At 37.1% G+C, this 18,529-nt stretch overlaps 1 protein-coding gene across 13 annotated transcripts in view; it reads left to right on the plus strand.

Annotated features, from left to right (window-relative positions):
- The window catches only part of ESRRG (estrogen related receptor gamma), a 549,788-nt gene that overhangs the window by 521,542 nt on the left and 9,717 nt on the right, over positions 1–18,529 (plus strand). For all 13 annotated transcript variants that reach the window (XM_019743279.3, XM_088799145.1, XM_088799143.1 and 10 more), the window contains one exon: positions 12,029–12,298. In XM_019743279.3, coding sequence (XP_019598838.1) covers positions 12,029–12,298 — 270 coding nt within the window. The remainder of the gene's footprint in view (positions 1–12,028; positions 12,299–18,529) is intronic.

The following is an 18,529-nucleotide window of genomic DNA, read 5'->3' on the forward strand; positions in this document are numbered from 1 at the left end:
TCATGGATAACATATTTCTTCTACGTTCTTTCATGAATACATATGACACTTTGTTTTTAATGGCCTGTGCTATAAATTCTTTAACTTGCGTTTATGCTGAAGATCTGATTTTTCCCCTACCCCTAGGGCATATGTTGGAGACTTTGAGTGATAGTGTCTTTCTTTTTGAGAAAGTCAAGAAAAGCACACCTGAAGGATTTTCTCTTCTTTTCTTTTTTTTTTTTTTATTTTCTGCTTTACTTGTAACTAGTAAAAGTGAGAGAGGAGAGATATTAATATTAATGCCACAAACACTGAGGCTCTAATAATTAGTACCCTTGTTGGAATTTGTGTCTCTATACCAAGGGACCAATTAGGTAAATTTGAAAAGATCTGAAGGCATGTTATTTAAAATTAATATAGAAATTATAAGTGATTTTCTCTTTGAGATCCGAGGTAGAATCAACTCTTGGTTACCTCAGTGAAAGCACACAAGATGATCAGCCGTCTCCATTCTTTTGTAGATAAAATAAAACATTCAAATTTTTAGGTGAGCTCATGAAATTACCCAGGTTTTCATGACCAGCATCATGGCGTGCCTTAGCGTGTGCGCAGGTGTGCTCTTCACTCATGGGAAAATGGTGACGAAAATGCCTTTTACAAGCCACCCTGAGCCTTAAGTCCAGCAACTCTGCCTCCATTGATTCATTCAGATGCACTGGGAGAATGTTGGAGCTCTCAGCTTCCTTCGCTAAGCAGCGTTTCAGCCAAAATTAGGCTGGGTTGGCTTGAGCAGTTCTCTTTGCCTTATATATATTTTTTGTGCTGTCTTAGTATAATACATATATATATATATATATATATATATATACACACACACAGAGTGCCAAAAATATTCTGTATATGCATATATTTTAAGAAAGGAAAACTGTATTAAAATTGTAATACTCAATATACACTGATAACAACAAATGAATACAAGCCACATTTGATTTCTGCAATTATAAGAGGTGCTCAAAGTGGTTACCATCATCGTCCAGTCACTTCTGATGAAGGCGAACTTCTGTTTGAGCAACATTGACCTAAGCGTCCACTTGTATACATTTTTTTGGCACGCCTGGGGTGTGTGTGTATATATATATATATATATATATATATATATATATATATATATATATACACACACACACACACACACACACACACACACACATATATGGATATGTATACATATATGTGTATATACACATGTATATCCATGCATATGTGTGTATATATATTTATACATATATGTGTGTGTGTGTGTATTTAATCCATTACAGTTTATTCCTAATTTATCCAATGTGTGTGATGTGCTTTTAGATTCTTCAATACCAGAATATTATGTAGGGTCACATACAACAGAAACAAAGCAGTGATGGCTAACTTACTGTTTATAGATTTCCTTTAATGGTTGAATGTTCCCAAGAGAAGTAGTTCATCTTTAAAAAAAAAAAAAAAAGTTATTAAACTTCACATGTGGGTGAAAAACAAAATTCACAAAAATGCATTTTTAATTTAAAATATATTTTTGAGACATAAACACAGTAAACAATCCAATATTAGAAATTATGAAGAAAGGTAACATGTGTGAATAATTTTTTGTTTATGAAAAGCTAATCAAAACTTACAGTTGGTATTATTTCTCTAACAGCTAAAAAGTTTCTTAAAGGTACAGCTTTCTTTTGCTAAAATCTGACAAGTGACATGCTTTATGAATAACTTACTGGTTAGTTTGTTAAAACTTTGTGATGAAAAAAATGAGTTTGATCCTAAAATTTATGTTAGCAAAACCTATCTTCTTGTTTTTCTCCCTATGTATCTATTTTAAATGAAAAATGATGGTCTCAAACAGACAATTTTTTTGTTCTGAATTCCAAACACTCAGCTAAATATGTACCAAAAAAATGGAAAACATAGTTTATAAAAAAATTATGTGAACCTACTACCAACCTTTTAAAAATCTTTTTGGCCCCCACATGATTTCCCCCAGGTCCAAGCTGACTTCTTTTAGATTCAATGGACCCTCCTTTACTTGCTCAGAATATTTGCGTAGGGCTAGTTCTCAGCAGCAAGTGGAAATGGTTGTCCTCAAAAATTATTCCATAACAATGGATATACAAACCCGTTTGATAAACCTGAAACATGTCTAAATGGCATTTAAATTACATTAACACCTACTTGTACAGACACAGTGAAAGGTCGTAACCGACAAGTACCAACTTCACTGTTGGTAAATGTCTGATTTGCTGCTTTAAAACGGGAAGGCACCTCCCCTCCCTTGGTGCTGCTCCTTGGCTGTCGTGTTGCAAATACATCTGACAAGTGAATATTTACTTAGTGAGAATCTATTGTTGTAAAATGGACTGAGAGGGAGATGCCGTATGAATGCATTTTTATTGCATTGCCTTTCTTTTGCTGTTTTTGATTCAAGGGGAGGAAACCCATCATGATAAAAAACCCAGGATTTCTCAGTCTGTTTGCCTTTTTGTTAAGTGTGGAAAGTGACTTTGTCACTTACTTGGGCTTTACAAAAATTAGATTTGGAATTTCCTAAGAATTTATGTTAAAAATGTAGACATACAATTTTTTATTCCTGAAAGTAGAAAGAAACAAATAGAGAGAATCCATGAGCATGTGTTCATTCCTGACGAAACGAGGTTAGGATTTCAGAGGATTAAAATTCTAACTACAGAAAATAAATTTGCACATTGTCAAATAATTATACAACTAGGATAAATTAGAGAAATTAATTATAGCTACTTGAAAATAATTTAAAAAGTCATTGTGACATTATCATGGAATCTGCTGTGAATGGCTATTTGTAAATATAAGAGAAAATAGGCCATATGACTAAAATGTCAACATTAATTACAAATTTAAAAAGAAAAGGCTCAGGTTGAGAAATTTCAGCAGGACTTTTATCAGAGTTTAAGTGGCTCCAAAGAAAATCTGTAACTATGTAGTCACTTAAAAGCAACAAGCATTACATATAATCAGTGCCTTAAACACTTGTTGAATGAGGAGAAAACATTAGGCAACTTTTTTTGTTAGGTATCCAGATATCTTTCTGTTGAGGAAAAGGCTGACATTGGGCATGCTGTCTTGTTTCTAGCCTTCCATTCTTTCTGAAAGCCAGTCAATGAGTTGTTAAGGGATTATGTACTCATTTACTTGGCATGTGTTTATTGAGCAGTTGGTGGTGCTGGGGGTACAGCAAGGAGCAAGGAACAGGAGGTCTCCACTGTGAAGAGCTCAGACAACATGGCAGCCCACTGAGAAGGGTACAGATATATCTGTTAGTGGCAGGCACGTCATCACATCCCCTCCTTTACTTGCTCATGTCTTTACCTGGAGCTCGACATTTATATTTTACGACTTACATCTGTCAATTCCCCTGGATGCTACAAGGAACAATGATGATAGTGGTAAGAATGGAAAGGAATGTATGCACTCGATTCTAGAAATATAAAAGTGATAGGTCAGCGAAAGGCTAGGAGTGAAGAAGCTGGTGGGGGGCGGTGCTATTAAGCGGGGAAGCAGTCAAACTGTGGGTTGTGACATTCTGGTGGGGAAAATGAGCTCACTTTTCAGCATGTTAGACCATCTGCAGAGAAGTTACCAGGGGAGGATTTTTCAGAAAATAAGGCAGGAAAGGGAGAAAAGGGCCACGTAATGCGAGAAATTCCATATTGTGTTGGAGAGTTTCAGTTTTGTCCTTTAGAAGACGTGGAGGCCAAGAAAGCAGTTTGATCAGCGGATGGCATCCTTAGATTTCATAGTTAAAAGAAAACTTGAATAGCCATGAGTAGGATGGAAAAGAGAAGACCAAATATGAGGATTTTGAGGTCCCTTTATCCTAAAAGATGTGATGGAAGTCATAAGCAAAGCTGTGAGGAGAAAAGGAGAGAAATGAGGGAGACATTTAGAAGGACCCGGGTAACCCAACACAGGTATTTGCGCTTCTGCATGCATGTACACTTTGATCACTCTTTGTGTCACTTAAACCTTCTCTCCCTCATTGTGCTCTAACCTACACTCCCTGTACGGTAAAATCTCAGAGGGCAAGGATTACATTGTGCTTGTCTTGTCTGTTGTAATGGTTCTGAGCACAGAGCTTCACTAGACCTAGGGGCACTAAATATCAATTGATTTGATTTTCGCTCCAGTGGAACCACTGGCAACCTACTAGGGTAGGGCTGGACCAAACCTTCGGGAACGTTTTCCTCCCCTACACATTTTACAGATGAGAAATCAGGAACCAGAGAAATTGAATCATTTCTCAGAGTCACACAGTTACGTGGTGGCAGGGGTGTCACTGGGTTCTACGTCTGCTTCCTCCCGGTCCAGTGACATTTGTATGAGGTGCCCACCCAGTCTTGTGCTCCATGTAAGTAGTTCTGTTTGTTTCTTTGAATCAGACAGTACTGGACCTGGAAGATCCTTCTGATGTGTCAAGACCACCTTTTGCATTTGACAGGTGAAGAGTCAACTGGGGGTCTGCATCAGATTGTTGGGGCTGCTGTAAGAAAGCACCACTGACTGGGGGGCTTAAACAACAGAAATCTCTTGTCTCACAGTTCTGGAGGCCGGAAGTCTGAGATCAAGGTTTCAGGAGAGCTGGTTCCTTCCAAGGGCCGTGAGGGAGAATCTGTTCCATGCTTCTCTCCTAGCTTCTGGTAGCCTCAAGCATTCCTTGGCTTTTACATGGCATTCTCTCTGTGTATCTTCACGTCGTGTTCCCTCTGTTTTTGTCTGTTTCTGTCTAACATTCCCCTTTTCATAAAGTTACAGTCAATTAGGTTAGGACCCACCCTAATGATCTTTTCTTAACTTCATTGTCTTTCAAAGACTCTATTTCCTCCAAATAAGGTCACATTTACAACTACTGGGAGTTGGGATTCCAAAATCTTTTGGAGAGACACAGGTCAACCTACAACAGGGGGCAAGTTAAAACCACTGGTGGTAGCATGGATGGAACTAGAACCCACATTGCCAGACCTCAAGGTCACTGCTCCCACATGAGCCTCTTCCCTCATGTATCACTCAATGACAGTAAACCCTTGGCTTTTGGGTATTTGGCATTAAATGCTTCCCACAGACTCTTCAACTGTCTTTGGAAATGTCTGTCAGCTTTACAGATCCCCAAAGTTCAAGATTGAGTCACTGTGCGTTTATTTTGGAGTCTTGATGTTTAAATCAAATGTTAGACCAAATCTGATGCAGAGTTCTTGGGGATTTCCTGATTAGGATACCCTGTTTCCCCGAAAATAAGACGTAGCCAGACCATCAGCTCTAATGTGTCTTTTGGAGCAAAAATTAATATAAGACCCGGTATTATATTATGTTATGTTATATTATATTATATTATATTATATTATATTATATTATATTATATTATATTATATTATATTATATAAAACCTGCTCTTATATTATAGTAAAATAAGACCGGGTCTTATATTAACACATTGTGTATGGCAGGGTTTAAATTCCTCGTGAAGATTCTCGTGATCCGTACGCAAGGTGTTAATTTTTGCTCCAAAAGATGCATTAGAGCTGATGGTCCGACTACGTCTTATTTTTGGGAAAACACGGTAGTGCTTGTATATCAGATGCCCAGGCTGACCGGTGTTCTTTGGACTACTGGTCATTGTCCTGTGACACCCTAGGGCATTTCTTGACCCAGTCCTACCAGTGATTGGGTAGAGCATGTCAGATTCCAACACAGGCTCTTTTGCTTTCAAATCAGAACTATGGCTTCAAAACAATGCTTCTCCCTACTCAGCGTCCATCTAATCCCAAACCAAGACTGCAAATGCCCTTGTATAAGATATTATTTAGAGTTCTATATTATATGGCAAGCCGTCCTTTTTTCTTGATAGTCAGACACATTTTAGTCACATCAAAAAGGAGCGCTTTCCAGGCAGAACTTTCTTGTTTTCAACTGGTACAAAATAACGGTTGTAGGAAAAAAACACATAAAAACACCACTAGGTTTCCCTCCTTTAAAGCAGCTCACCCCACGCTTGCCTCCGTGCCTTCCAACAATTGTCCTTTCTTCTTGGCTTAGATAAAAGGACAGAAGAAGTTAAGTTGAGGTCAAGTAAGAAGCAGTTTGGGAAAAGCTAAGGGGATTATTTCAGAGCCTCTGTAGTCATTCAGACGGGGTAGGTAAGTGGGATTTGCAGAGAGGAACTGCACACTCCATGTAGATATTCTCCGCATTTTTATTTTGCATTCAACTGCTCTATATCCAGTCCTTTTTTCAAAGCAGTTTGGCAGTTAAAAACAGCCCACTCACAGAAACAAACAAGAAAAACCTCTTGTCATCATTTTGAGGCTTTCCTGTGTTGTCACTTGAGAATACCTTTTTTTAGCTGCTGTTATACTCTTAATTTTTCTAGCAAGCTGGACTGGGAGACAAGGAACAATTGCTAAAGAAAGCATTTCACCAGTGCCATGGGGGCGTGTTTTCAATTTCTGTGCCCATGAGTAGGCAAACTGTAAACTCATCTGCCAGCTGCACTTGTAAACTCAGTTAATAGTGACAATTCTGTCCTGGAATGGTAGACATTACCTTTACTATTTTAGCCCCCCTTTTAACTTATAACCACCACCCAAACCATTTGCTAAATTTTATCGATGATGGTCAATTCCTCCACATAGATATTAAGTAAATTTTGAATCTGAGTTCTTTCAAATTTTCACATTTGTCCTGTGAAACTACTACTTAAAAATAATGGTTCCGTAAAATCTCTGTGAACCCTGCTTAAAGTATAAAAACAGAACCAAAGAAACAGGTTTTCTTATGGAATCCACAAATTGTGAAACATATGATTAAATTAGCAAGGAAGGGACCTACCCCATTTCTGTCAGTTATTCTTACATTTCCTTGTATATTCTTACATTTCACCCAAACCAATTGTGACTGAACCTAAATGATTGGAATCTGGATTTTGGTCAGTCTAAAAGAATAAAAATTCAAAGGGTAGCATTGTAAGTATATCTAATGCTTAAGTCCTAAGATAACAGAAAGATAACACTTATTATTCCTTACAAAGAAGATTTTTAACTGGAATGTACCGAGCAGTACCAGGTAGGTATTCCACCTCTCACCTTGGCACTTGATCATTGTATCTGTTTAACTCTGGCCTCTACTGAGATCTACTCCAGGAAATCCATCTCTATAATAAAAAAATTTTAAAAAGGGAGAAAAAAAGGTCTTCGTAGAGGACACCCACATATACACCCCACACTACAAGCCCCAGAGCTATGTTTTGTGGATCATAGAACATATGATATGTCTGCTCACATGTAAAAAGGTAATGTGGCTTAAAGAGTAATCTCTCTAAGAAGGGTTACAAACTGTGTATCTGTTGGGAGTTAGGACCAAGTCTTCGTGCCGTTCCTCTTTCCCTGCCTAGTTACTGTAAACATCAGGTGTATCTGCGTGGGGGAGAAAGCATGTCACTTAGCTCAGTCAGCACCCCTCAATGGACTCCGTTTGTGACCTCAGTGAGTCATTACGGCATAATTACAATTCTAGCGTGAAATGCTATTTATTGAAACGTGCCCATTTTTTTTATTTATTTATTTATTTATTTTTTGTGGAACAGAGAAACTACAGTTAAAAAACAGTGAGCAGGAGAATCAATGCCATGATGAACTGATATTAACAGACACCCGGAAGATTTCAAATGCTTGCTCTGTTTCAGAGAAGCAGCCGAGAAGAAAATGCCTGGCAGGGGTTAAACCCAAAATGCCTGCACGGTAGCCTCTTTCTGTCAACACTCAGTTTGGGAAATAAACATGTATGCTTTCTGAAATGAGAGTGTATTTTTGAAGACTAGCCGTCAGATATTTTTTGCCCTTCACACTTTCAAATGCTTACCCTTTTTTGTAAGTTGACTGCAAAGTGCATCAGTTTGCCAGGCTAAGGGGGGAGAAAAAGTACTCAGCGATGCCCATGGCACCACTGCCATCCCCCCACGTTGCTGGTAGACAGAGGCAACAGGCTTGGCACAAAGCATACTTTCTTCAAGCCTCTGACTTAAGGGGTACTTACCTCTTGAGAAGCTTTTCAGTCCTTCCAAATGATGTTACTCCCAAGTGTCATCTGGCTTATTCGGAGCACACTGTACTGCAGATAAACATGCTATTTAACTGCGGGTCAAAGTACAGAGTTAGTCTGCTAGCAAAATGCCCACGATACATTAAATGGCACTGACTCCAGGACGGAGATGAGGAGAGATCAGAGTTGTCAGCGATATGCGTGGAATGGGCTGTAGCTGGGGAAGAAAAAACTGTGCCACGGTATCAGTGTATTTTAAAAAGCTGTAATACGGCTGAGCGTTTAAAACTATAACCTGTCACACACCAAAGATTAAGATCCTGGAATGTACAAAACATGAAGTTCAAGCGACATGACTGCAAAGCATATTTTATTTCACTTGGGAAGGAGGCTTCTCTCTAAAGATAGCTAAATATTATAGATGACGAGGACCTCTCACTTGGAGCCCAATCGCTATAAAACACCATTAAATGCCGGTTCAAGCACAAACAAGTAATTATCATTCGGCTATAACGTGTGTGCCAATAAAGCAATAATGTTCTTGGAAAATTCCGTAGGCTTAGTTTATTTCAAATATGCATTTTAATTTAGATCTTTGGTCATTTAGATTTTTATACTTTGCTCAGGTCTACAGAGGAAACTAGTATTTTACCCACGTGTCTTTATGTATATAAAATATAGCTAGCACTCCTAAAGTGTGGAGGGAACTCTGTGGAATTGAAATATAATCTCTTACATATTCAGCCCCCTTAGTGCCCAGGTGAGCACAACCATCTCATAACAAGGCTGTTCCCTTGGCGTTTGGGAGGGAGAGCTCTTTGTGCCAGTTTCTAGCTTGCGGAGAAGTGGGGTAGGAAAGGGTTAACCCGTTGAGATTCAGCTATTTCCAGACTGGAAAGAGATAAAAGTCAAGACTTTTATTTATGTCGTTTAAAGCTGTGGATTGTTGATTTTCCTATCATTTTGCAAAATTACAGCACCTTTAATCAGCTAAAATAGACTTGAAGATAGGAAACAAGCAAACTTGTCAAACCTTCTGTGTTATATCCATCTTCCCATCCTCCCCGACCAAAAAAAAAAAAAAAAAAAAAAAAAAAAAGACCCTTTTTTCACCATTTGCCTTCTTTTTATTTCATTAAGAAGTGAAAGGAAAAAGTGAAAAAGTTAGGTTTACAGGAAGGATGCATATACAAAGTCCCCTACCTCGATGAAACAAATCTCAGGATCCACCTAAACAATGCAATTGTGTTTTATTTTATTTTGCAGAATTCAGCCTCCAAAAGAAATGTGTGAGACGTTGTTCTGGGTGAAAAATTGTTCATTTGTAAATCGCAGGGACAAAAGGGCCCCGATGCAACTTTAAAGTTTCCGTGCACGTAAACGTCAATAGCGTGTCTTCTCCATCATCAGCACTAAATTCACATTGATGCCTCTTTTCTTCTCCGTATTGATCCTTCCATGAGAACGCAGATTTGTATCTGTTAATTAATGCGTCCTGAAACAGCGTTTGTATTAATCAGGCAGATAAGAAAAATTGGATGCCTGCACCTTCCTGACAACCGTAAAAGTGCTGGCCCTGATAAAATCGTGGATGGACCTCAATAAAAAAGTTCCTCCTTCCACTCAATAAACTAATCATCCTGCTTTTAATTATTCGGCAGAAAGATGTGTGGAGATTGGAGAATGTGTAAATCTATTTACTAACAGCAGTGTCTGGGAGGGAGAATAGGGCTGTCACAGGAAGGGGCTGCAGGCCCTGTCCATCTGCCACTGCAGAAAAACTGCTGCTGGGAGCGTGAAAAGGGAGAGGAAAACTAAGGTGAATTGAAAATGCCTTTTTGCTCATCACTTCCTAGATGATCGTTTATTATTATTATTTTGTCTGTTTCATTTCCAAGAGAAATTCCTCCTTCGTCCCTTTTCCTGAATTTGATATTTGGCTGTGCATTGCATCTTTTTTCTTGGGGGGTGGAGGAGGTGGGGTAGGAAAAAGACAATATTGCTTGTTGTTTGTTTGTTGGTTGTAAGTATAACATTCTGAAAATTGAAGGCAAATGTTGCCAGACCTACATAACGATTTGTCGGACCAAATCGTTATTTTTCTCTTCTGAATCACTGTTTAAAATGTTACCAATTGTTATATCTAATTCTAAGAGGAGAGTTATTAATGTAAGCCCATATTGCAATGAAAAAAAACAAATGGAAAAAAGGAAAAAGAAAGGACTTAAACAGCCAGTCCAAAAGAAGTTCTGTCAAGTAATGTCTGCAGCTTGAAAGGCAATGAAATAAATGCTTTTTACAGATGCTCGAAGACCCTCTTCAGAACAGCTCGACTAATCCCTCTTGATGATTTTATTAACACTTCTAGTTAATGGTGCCAAGTGGCAAACTACTAGTTTTCACGAACAGGCCAGGAAATTTCCTTTACCTTATTGTGCTGTATGTAGTTCCTAATATCACACGGGATATGAACAACTTGATATGAATAAAAATGACAGCAGAGACCACAGCAAGAGCCTAAGAAGGTTGGGCGGCCGTGGATATTTAACAATTTGGGTGGTGGGGCTTCGAAGAGGAGTACAAATAGCTCTTATGAGTTGCATTATTAACAGTTTCCTCCTTCTATAGAATTACTGGTGGCAGTAGCTTAAATCGTGGTTCTCATTGTCATAAAGACCATAGGCGTGGTTGTTCACCCTTGGAATTCCTGGGGATAACCTTGGAAATGAAAGCGAGATTCTAAGAAACATTTCTCTTTTAGGACTCTTGGAAAAAGTATGTGGCTGATTATCAGGTATATTTCCTAAGACCTTGTTCCTTAAATTTCTTTTATAATTTAGATCTGGTCCCTCTAAGCTATAAATATATACATTTTATTCTTAAGTATGTTTATTGTACTACTTCACTGAACCACATTTTCTTACATATATATATATATATATATATATATATTTCTTTTTTTTTTTTTTTTGGCATATGGTTTTCCAAGCTCAGAAGGGACTGTAAGCCTGTATGTGTGAGTGCAGACCAGATTTTTAGTAAACAGTTGAAGCAGTCATCCAGATATTTGAGACAAAAATAATATACAATATAGCTGCACTCATTGAATGCATATTACAAATACGTGTTTTGTTGGATTTTTTTTTTTTTTTCAAAAACAAATGTTAAGGTACAATTAAATTGTGTTGCTTGAAGTGAAACAGCCACTAAGTAGCTCAAAATTTAAATTCAGGGTCCAGCCCTGCTTCTATCTTACCCACCAAACCCCACTGCCTCCATATTTAACTTTTTAAATAACTGGTTCTTAATCCCAAGAACAAACTTGCTTTTCTACTTGATGAGAAGGCTTGGACGGTAAGTATTCCGCTCTCTTTTACACCAATACCGCTTTCGAAAGGAATTCATGTTACATATCAGTGGGGACAAATATCCAATCAGGAAGGCTGTTTTGGGTGGAAGCATACTACTCACTCATGGTGCTTTATTATAGAGAAATGTTTCCAAATTCCACTCTACTGTATGACCTGAATTATTTGTTTTCTTGTATTTTTTTCCTTTTTAAAAACTTTTACGTTGTTTATGAATAGTAGTTTTTAAAGACGAGGTTGCAAATCTGATTTCCTGTAAGACAGTCGTTAAGACGTCAGCCAGAAATGTATGTGGTATTTTCTTCTCCAGCGAAAGACACCAGACTACTTCTTTATCACATTCCCCTCATCGGTGTCTAGGAAACCTAGAGGTAACAGCACCAAGTGGAAGCTGGCCTGTGGCTTTTGCTTTGCTACTCGCAGAGTGATCAGGGGAACATTAAGAGCATCTCTTCGCAGCTCAGCATAATTTGGGGCACAAACGCAGAGGCCAAGCGCTGTAGAAGGCTAGTGTTGCATTATGAAATGATGGCTTTAGAGTAACTCGATCTGCCCCTCTTCCCATGCAGGCTTCTCCACACTGTCCCTGGCGGACCAGATGAGCCTCCTGCAGAGTGCGTGGATGGAAATTTTGATCCTCGGTGTCGTATACCGGTCCCTTTCCTTTGAGGATGAACTTGTCTATGCAGACGATTATATAATGGATGAAGACCAGTCCAAATTAGCAGGCCTTCTTGACCTAAATAACGCTATCCTGCAGCTGGTAAAGAAGTACAAAAGCATGAAGCTGGAGAAAGAAGAATTTGTCACCCTCAAAGCGATCGCTCTTGCTAATTCAGGTTGGCATATTGACATGGTCGCTGTTACATTTTTTAATATGTCACTTTCTCCCCTTTCCCTTAACTTCTTCAGAGATTTGCTAGTTGTAAATTCTGTACGGATCAGCAAAGTTAGAATCATGATAGCTTTCTAGTGAAAAGTGAGAAATAAGAAAAAAATCAATTTAAAGGGAATTCTTTCTGTGATATTTGCCTATTGGAAGTTGTGGACCTTTTACCACCTAATGCATGTACTAATTTGTAATGTAAAGGGACACTCTTGGGACAAAATCCCCTCCATGGTCTTATACGCACAAGTGAAAACAAGAATGAATTACAAATGCACACAAACCATTTTCCCCCTCAAAAACGTTAACTCTGGCAATTGGAAAACGCTGGTTAGTGCTGTTTTTAATTTTGGTTATCAAAGAGTACTCTGTTTTCTTACCTTCTGGCACTCTCTAGAAGTCAGATTCTGCTGAGGGAGTGTTTCCCTCCAAGGTATTACCCATGCAGTAAGGCTTAAGAATTATGGGAATAAACAGTCTTTCCATTTGAACTGAAACGTACTAAAATAGGGAGCAACCTCTGATAAGTAAAAATCGTTGGCGCTTTGTTGTTTTTCCCCCTGTGCCTCTCCGAATGCTTTATTGTGGTCTTAAGTCTGTTTCTGCATTTGCATAAAGTTCCGGATAGATCCCTCCTTAATGACTGACGCGTCGATCATTAGATACCTGCGTGTCAATAACATGCTCTGATGCTACGTGGCACTGACAGTTACACCAGGCCTCTCCATCTGCTTTTGTTTTGACCCTATCTTTGAACTTTATCTTGGTTGCCGGCCAGTAGTTTTCCCTTTAATTACAAGAAGGAAACTGTCAATAAAATCTGTTAAATGGGATGCAATGAGTGGCTTGAATGGGCGGACGGCTATTTGTTCAAATTCTGCAGCATTCAAGGTATTGACAGTTTGTTTTCTGGGGCCATATGTGACGATCAATCTCAGACTGGGCTCAGCCGCCCTGAAAAATGAAAAACCAGATTGCTTTTGCTTAGTTGTGGATGACGACTTTGTGATTTGGCGCAGTCCTAGCGAGATGAGACCTTCTGCCCAAATTGCCCCCATGAGAGCCAGGGATGCGTGACTGTTTTTAGAAATAATTTTTAATTGATTTTGTAATTAACAGTTCATCTACAATATTGATGCATGAATCCTCGGACTGATAGGAGGGAAATTGTTTTCAACAATGAAGTTGTACTTTCCTATTTGTCTTTTTAATGGAGTTTAGCATTTCACACTTTTAATTGTGTGAAATTACCCGTCTTCCTTATTCCTCCATTTACTTCTCTCCTACTCCCCTGTGAAACTGTAAAAATATGACTCATTATGGCAAATGGCATTGTTGTTACAAACCCTTATGTACCCCTCGTCCTGCTCTCTAGAAAACCAAAGTGGGAGATGGGATCGAACTTTTCTGAGAATTTATTAGCTTGCCCAGACTTCGCATTACAGCATCTCTCATAATTAGATAAAAGATTTGGGGAAGAATTTGTAGTTGGTAATCAGACAGTAATTCAAATTTAAAACATTTACTTGGTTAATTATTTATAAAGTACAGCAAGTATGTTTCATATCTTTTATGTTTCCGATTTTTTTTATTATTATTATTAACCACTCGTGAATGCTGAGCAATGCAAAATTTTGTCATCAAAATTGCTAAAATTTTGTAATTTTAGATGTTTAGAGGCATACTTCCTGGCTATGGGTTATAATTTAGAGTGCCTGAATTAATTACTAGCAGCATTTCTATCTCTGCTGTTTGGAAGTATAATCATTAATATTTTGATACATATTTGAATCCCACGTACTCTTCTGTTAGGAGGAGGAAGTGACCTACTTTAGAGCAGTGACTGGTGATTAGAGCATATTTAAAGAACTAGTTAATTTTATTTTGTTTAAAGCCAGAAATAGTTAACAAGCCCTCCCTGTTTTCCTGTACCATAGTATTTAGTATTACTTTTTCTCATAAATTTCTCCATGTAACAAAAATTGTCTGCAAGTTATTTTAACAGTCTTTTAGTCTCTGATTCCCAAGAGAAATTAATTGAGTCAGAGTCCATAATAAAGGAGAAATGATTAAGTACGATAAGGACCTTTAAAATTTCTAAGTTGTGTTTCCTATGTTGTATAAATATGGCTTTCTTTTTGTCCACCCGACCTCTGAGCCCCACCATTTTAGTTTGGGATAAATGACTCAGAAAGTCATTTAATTCGATACTGTCAGTATGATGCCATTTCATTCTGTTTTTTGTTTTGTTTTGTTTTTTTTTACCATTATTTGGAGGACAGTGATAAAGTTGTAAGATTCGAGCTTGCTTAAATCCAGTGATTCTTAAACTGCTCATAAATACATCAATATGAAAATGCTTTAATAATTTTCAGACACCCTAAAAAGCTCATAGGTCGTCTTTTAGTATTTACAAATTTCAGATCAACAGTAAGTGACTTTTTGTGCAAAAAACAAACAAACAAAAACGAACAATTATTTTAGTGTTATTTATAGGTCTCTTAGCATTCCCTGCATAGTTTAAGTGTGAACAACCATTGTCTCATTAATCTAAATTTCAGCTTATTTTAAACATCTGAAAAAAAATCCAATTATAAATGTTGTGCTTATGCTTGGGAAACAGGAATTGGCTTCCCAATAATGGCTGTCATGTTTTTTGTTGCTATGTTTCTGTCATATATGAATTCAGGAATATTTGTAATTCCAGAGCTCCAGTGGAAGTGTAGTCCCTATCTCCAGTTATATGGAGAGAGAGAGAGAGAGAGAGAGAGAGAGAGAGAGAGAGAGAATGTATACACAATTTAAGAAAGGAAAAAGACTATTAACATTGTAATACTCAATATATACCAATAACAAAGATGGATACAACTCACATTTGACTTCTGCAATTACAAGAGATGCTCAAAGTGGTTACCATCAGCGCCACTTGTGATTATGGCGAACTACTGCTTGAGCAACGTTGACTAACATGTCCTCTTGTATACATTTTTTTGGCACCCGTGTGTGTGTTTATGTTTATATTTATGTTCGTTTATATATATATATATATATACACATAATATATATGTTACAGTATTAATTCATGCACTAATACTGTAACTCTTATATTCAAATATGTGGAACCCTAAATAATTGCTCCAGTTCTTTTTGAAGGTAAGAAAACTCAGTAAACTACGTGTTCTCTTATTTGAGTGCCAACAATCTGTTGAGCAATGAATGCATTCCTGATACATCTCGGTGGGATCTAATTTAAAAGGGAAAAATCTAGGTCACCGTTTTAAACGTTGTAATTTTAGGCTCCAGTTTTCTCATGTGCACATCAAGAGGATAGACGGATCCCCAGATTTTTTTTTCCATATGGGGAATTCTATGAGTCTGTAATTAATTTTATGCTTTCATTGGAAAATACAATGAAATATGACTACAAGCATTTGGGGTAAGATTATATCATGCAATTCTATTCTCTCGATTGGTCCTATTGATTCTTATGTCTAAGAATTTGTTTGAGGCTATTATCACTGGCCCCAAGGTAATATACTCATTTTTATATAGTGGAAGATTAAAGCAGTTTAAGATTTTACTTCCACACAGTTGTTCTAGAATAATAGCATCTATTGATATAAAGCTGCAAGTAATATTTAGGTCATCAATTTTAATTCCTAAGTAATTATAACCACCTTATGACAGTAGTTTGTTCTTGAGGACCAATGGTGCACGTTCAGAATTGTGGAGTAATTTCAAGGATAGAAAGTTTATGATTGTTGTAGGAGACGGGTGGGGGGGGAATATTTAATCAGAATATTTGGACTTTCATAAAGGTTTGGATTAGTGTTTCTCATTCTCCTTTCATTATACCTTTAAAGATAGTCTTTTAAAACATGGTTTCCCCAATGAAATATTAATATCACAAGTACACTATGTATCTCTATATCTCAATGTATAAATATATATACTTATACATATATACACACATATATATATATATATATATATATATATATATATATATATATAAATTTTATCTAAGGAGAGATTTTTCTTCTACTCTTCAATTCTAAACTTTATCTCGTTTGAGAATGCGTGGTTTAGCCATATAACTGTTTTCTTGTCTGTAAAATGAGGCTGGTAAATTAAATAATGTCTCATCTTTTCTAACTGGCCTAAAATTTTTACGCCAGTTACTTTTAAGTGAGGGTGGTGAGTGGGTCATATATTTTGTGTGGGGGTGTGTATTTGTGATAAATTTGTAGTGTAGAAATATTAACATCTTCACAGATCTGAACACCCGGTGTAAAAGTGAAAAAAACCTTTCAGTTCTTTAGTAGCTACTAAAGGGGACCCTCAAACAGTTTACTGAGATTTTGGCTAAATTGGCTGATTCAATATTCTGGTAATTGTTGTAGCTATTGGTCAAGAGAGTATTCTTGTTTTAGAATCTTCCCGGCGGCTGCTTTTTTTTTTTTTTTTTTTTTGCCTTCTCTTGGGAATCTCATTTGATTTCCAAAACATGTCTGTGAGATACATGTGTCCGATGCCATTTTACAGGTAACTAAGTGAGCTGATAAAGATGTGTGGCTCCTTTGAGGCAGAGGGTTGGACCTTCTGTCCCTTGTTATCAATAAGCGATTTCTGTTCCACACATAACTCTATGCTATGTCTTTGCAAGTGTCAGTGCAGAAGAATTTAGTCATTGAAATTTCACATCTGCCAACCTCAACTGGTATTTTTAATTCAATTTTGAATTTTGGGTCCACTTCCTTTATCTTGCTATCTTCTTGGATTTATAGTGGTAGACCACCACCCAGGGAAAGGACAAAAATAATTGGAGACAAGACGTTTATTATAGTGTATTTTAAGAAATAAATATGGGTAGGTCTTTTGTGTCGGGTGGATATTTATGCTTAACTTTTACCCAGATCAAACTGTAATTAATACTATCAGGTAAATAAGAAATCGATATTTTGACTTTCCATCTCCTAGTCTGTTTTTCTTTGGTTTTTGCTCAAATCTGCCCTGTTTGGATAATTTTCATTTTATTTAAATTGATATACTAGGATTGTTGTTTTTTTAATTTAATTCAACCCTTATATTTCCTATAAATTATGAGAGTTCAAATTTGTATGTAAAAAGCAAAAGCTGGTTCTTCAATGTTACTTAGCATGGAGCGTAGTATAGGAAAGATTTACTTCGAGTATTATCTGTACTTCCAACCTGGGTAATAGCATATAAACTACTTAGCAACTGCGTTACTTCTAAGGAGGTAACATTTTCATTTACAGGTCGTAAGATAATAACGTGCGGTTACAAAAGGTCATCAGCGTGGTACAAATCATTTCTGATGTTGTGGCAGGTTGACATATTTACCACTCAAGTTGGTATCAACATTCACTTAGCGAGTATAATTGTCTGTATCACTTCTAGTAAAGGGAGTTAGAAAGAGCCTAGAAGAGTGTAACACACTGGAGGGAGAGAGAAAGCCTTCAGTACTTGTAGGGAAATTGAAAAGACCCAGCCAGGAAATCCCATTATGAAAGGGAAACATAACAATGGTAGCAATAATTTGGGATTTGTGAGAGAAGCCTGGAGGAAAGAAAATACAGGCCACAAGGTTTTTCTGTGGTTCAACATTTTATGTAAATCCTGCAGAGGAGTGATTTGTGTGGCTGATATAAATGTATACATAGAAGGCTGGCTTGATAGCCGGAGCAAGAAATGAGGAAAACAGCTTTCCCCCAAAATACCGTGTTTCCCCGAAAATAAGACCTTGCCAGACAATCAGCTCTAATGCGTCTTTTGGAGCAAAAATTAATGTAAGACCCATCTTATTTTACTATAAGACTGGGTCTTATATAAGACCGGGTATAATATAATATAATATAATATAATATAATATAATATAATATAATATAATATAATATAATACCCAGTCTTGACCGGGTCTTATTTTACTATAAGACTGGATCTTATATTAATTTTTGCTACAAAAGACGCATTAGAGCCGATGGTCCAGCTAGGTCTTATTTTCGGGGAAACACGGTAAGTGTGTCTTAATGGAAAGCTGTAAACTCATAAGTTCTGTTCTTCTCACTATGGTTAAGCATAAAATCAGAATTATTACTATTTTTAATATTAGAATTATACCTTCTCTAGATTAGAAAAGACCTAACAGGTCTTTGGTACAACT

This window comes from Rhinolophus sinicus, chromosome 6 (genome assembly GCF_057876585.1).
Source record: "Rhinolophus sinicus isolate RSI-liver-muscle chromosome 6, RSI-T2T, whole genome shotgun sequence".
Taxonomy (NCBI): domain Eukaryota; kingdom Metazoa; phylum Chordata; class Mammalia; order Chiroptera; family Rhinolophidae; genus Rhinolophus; species Rhinolophus sinicus.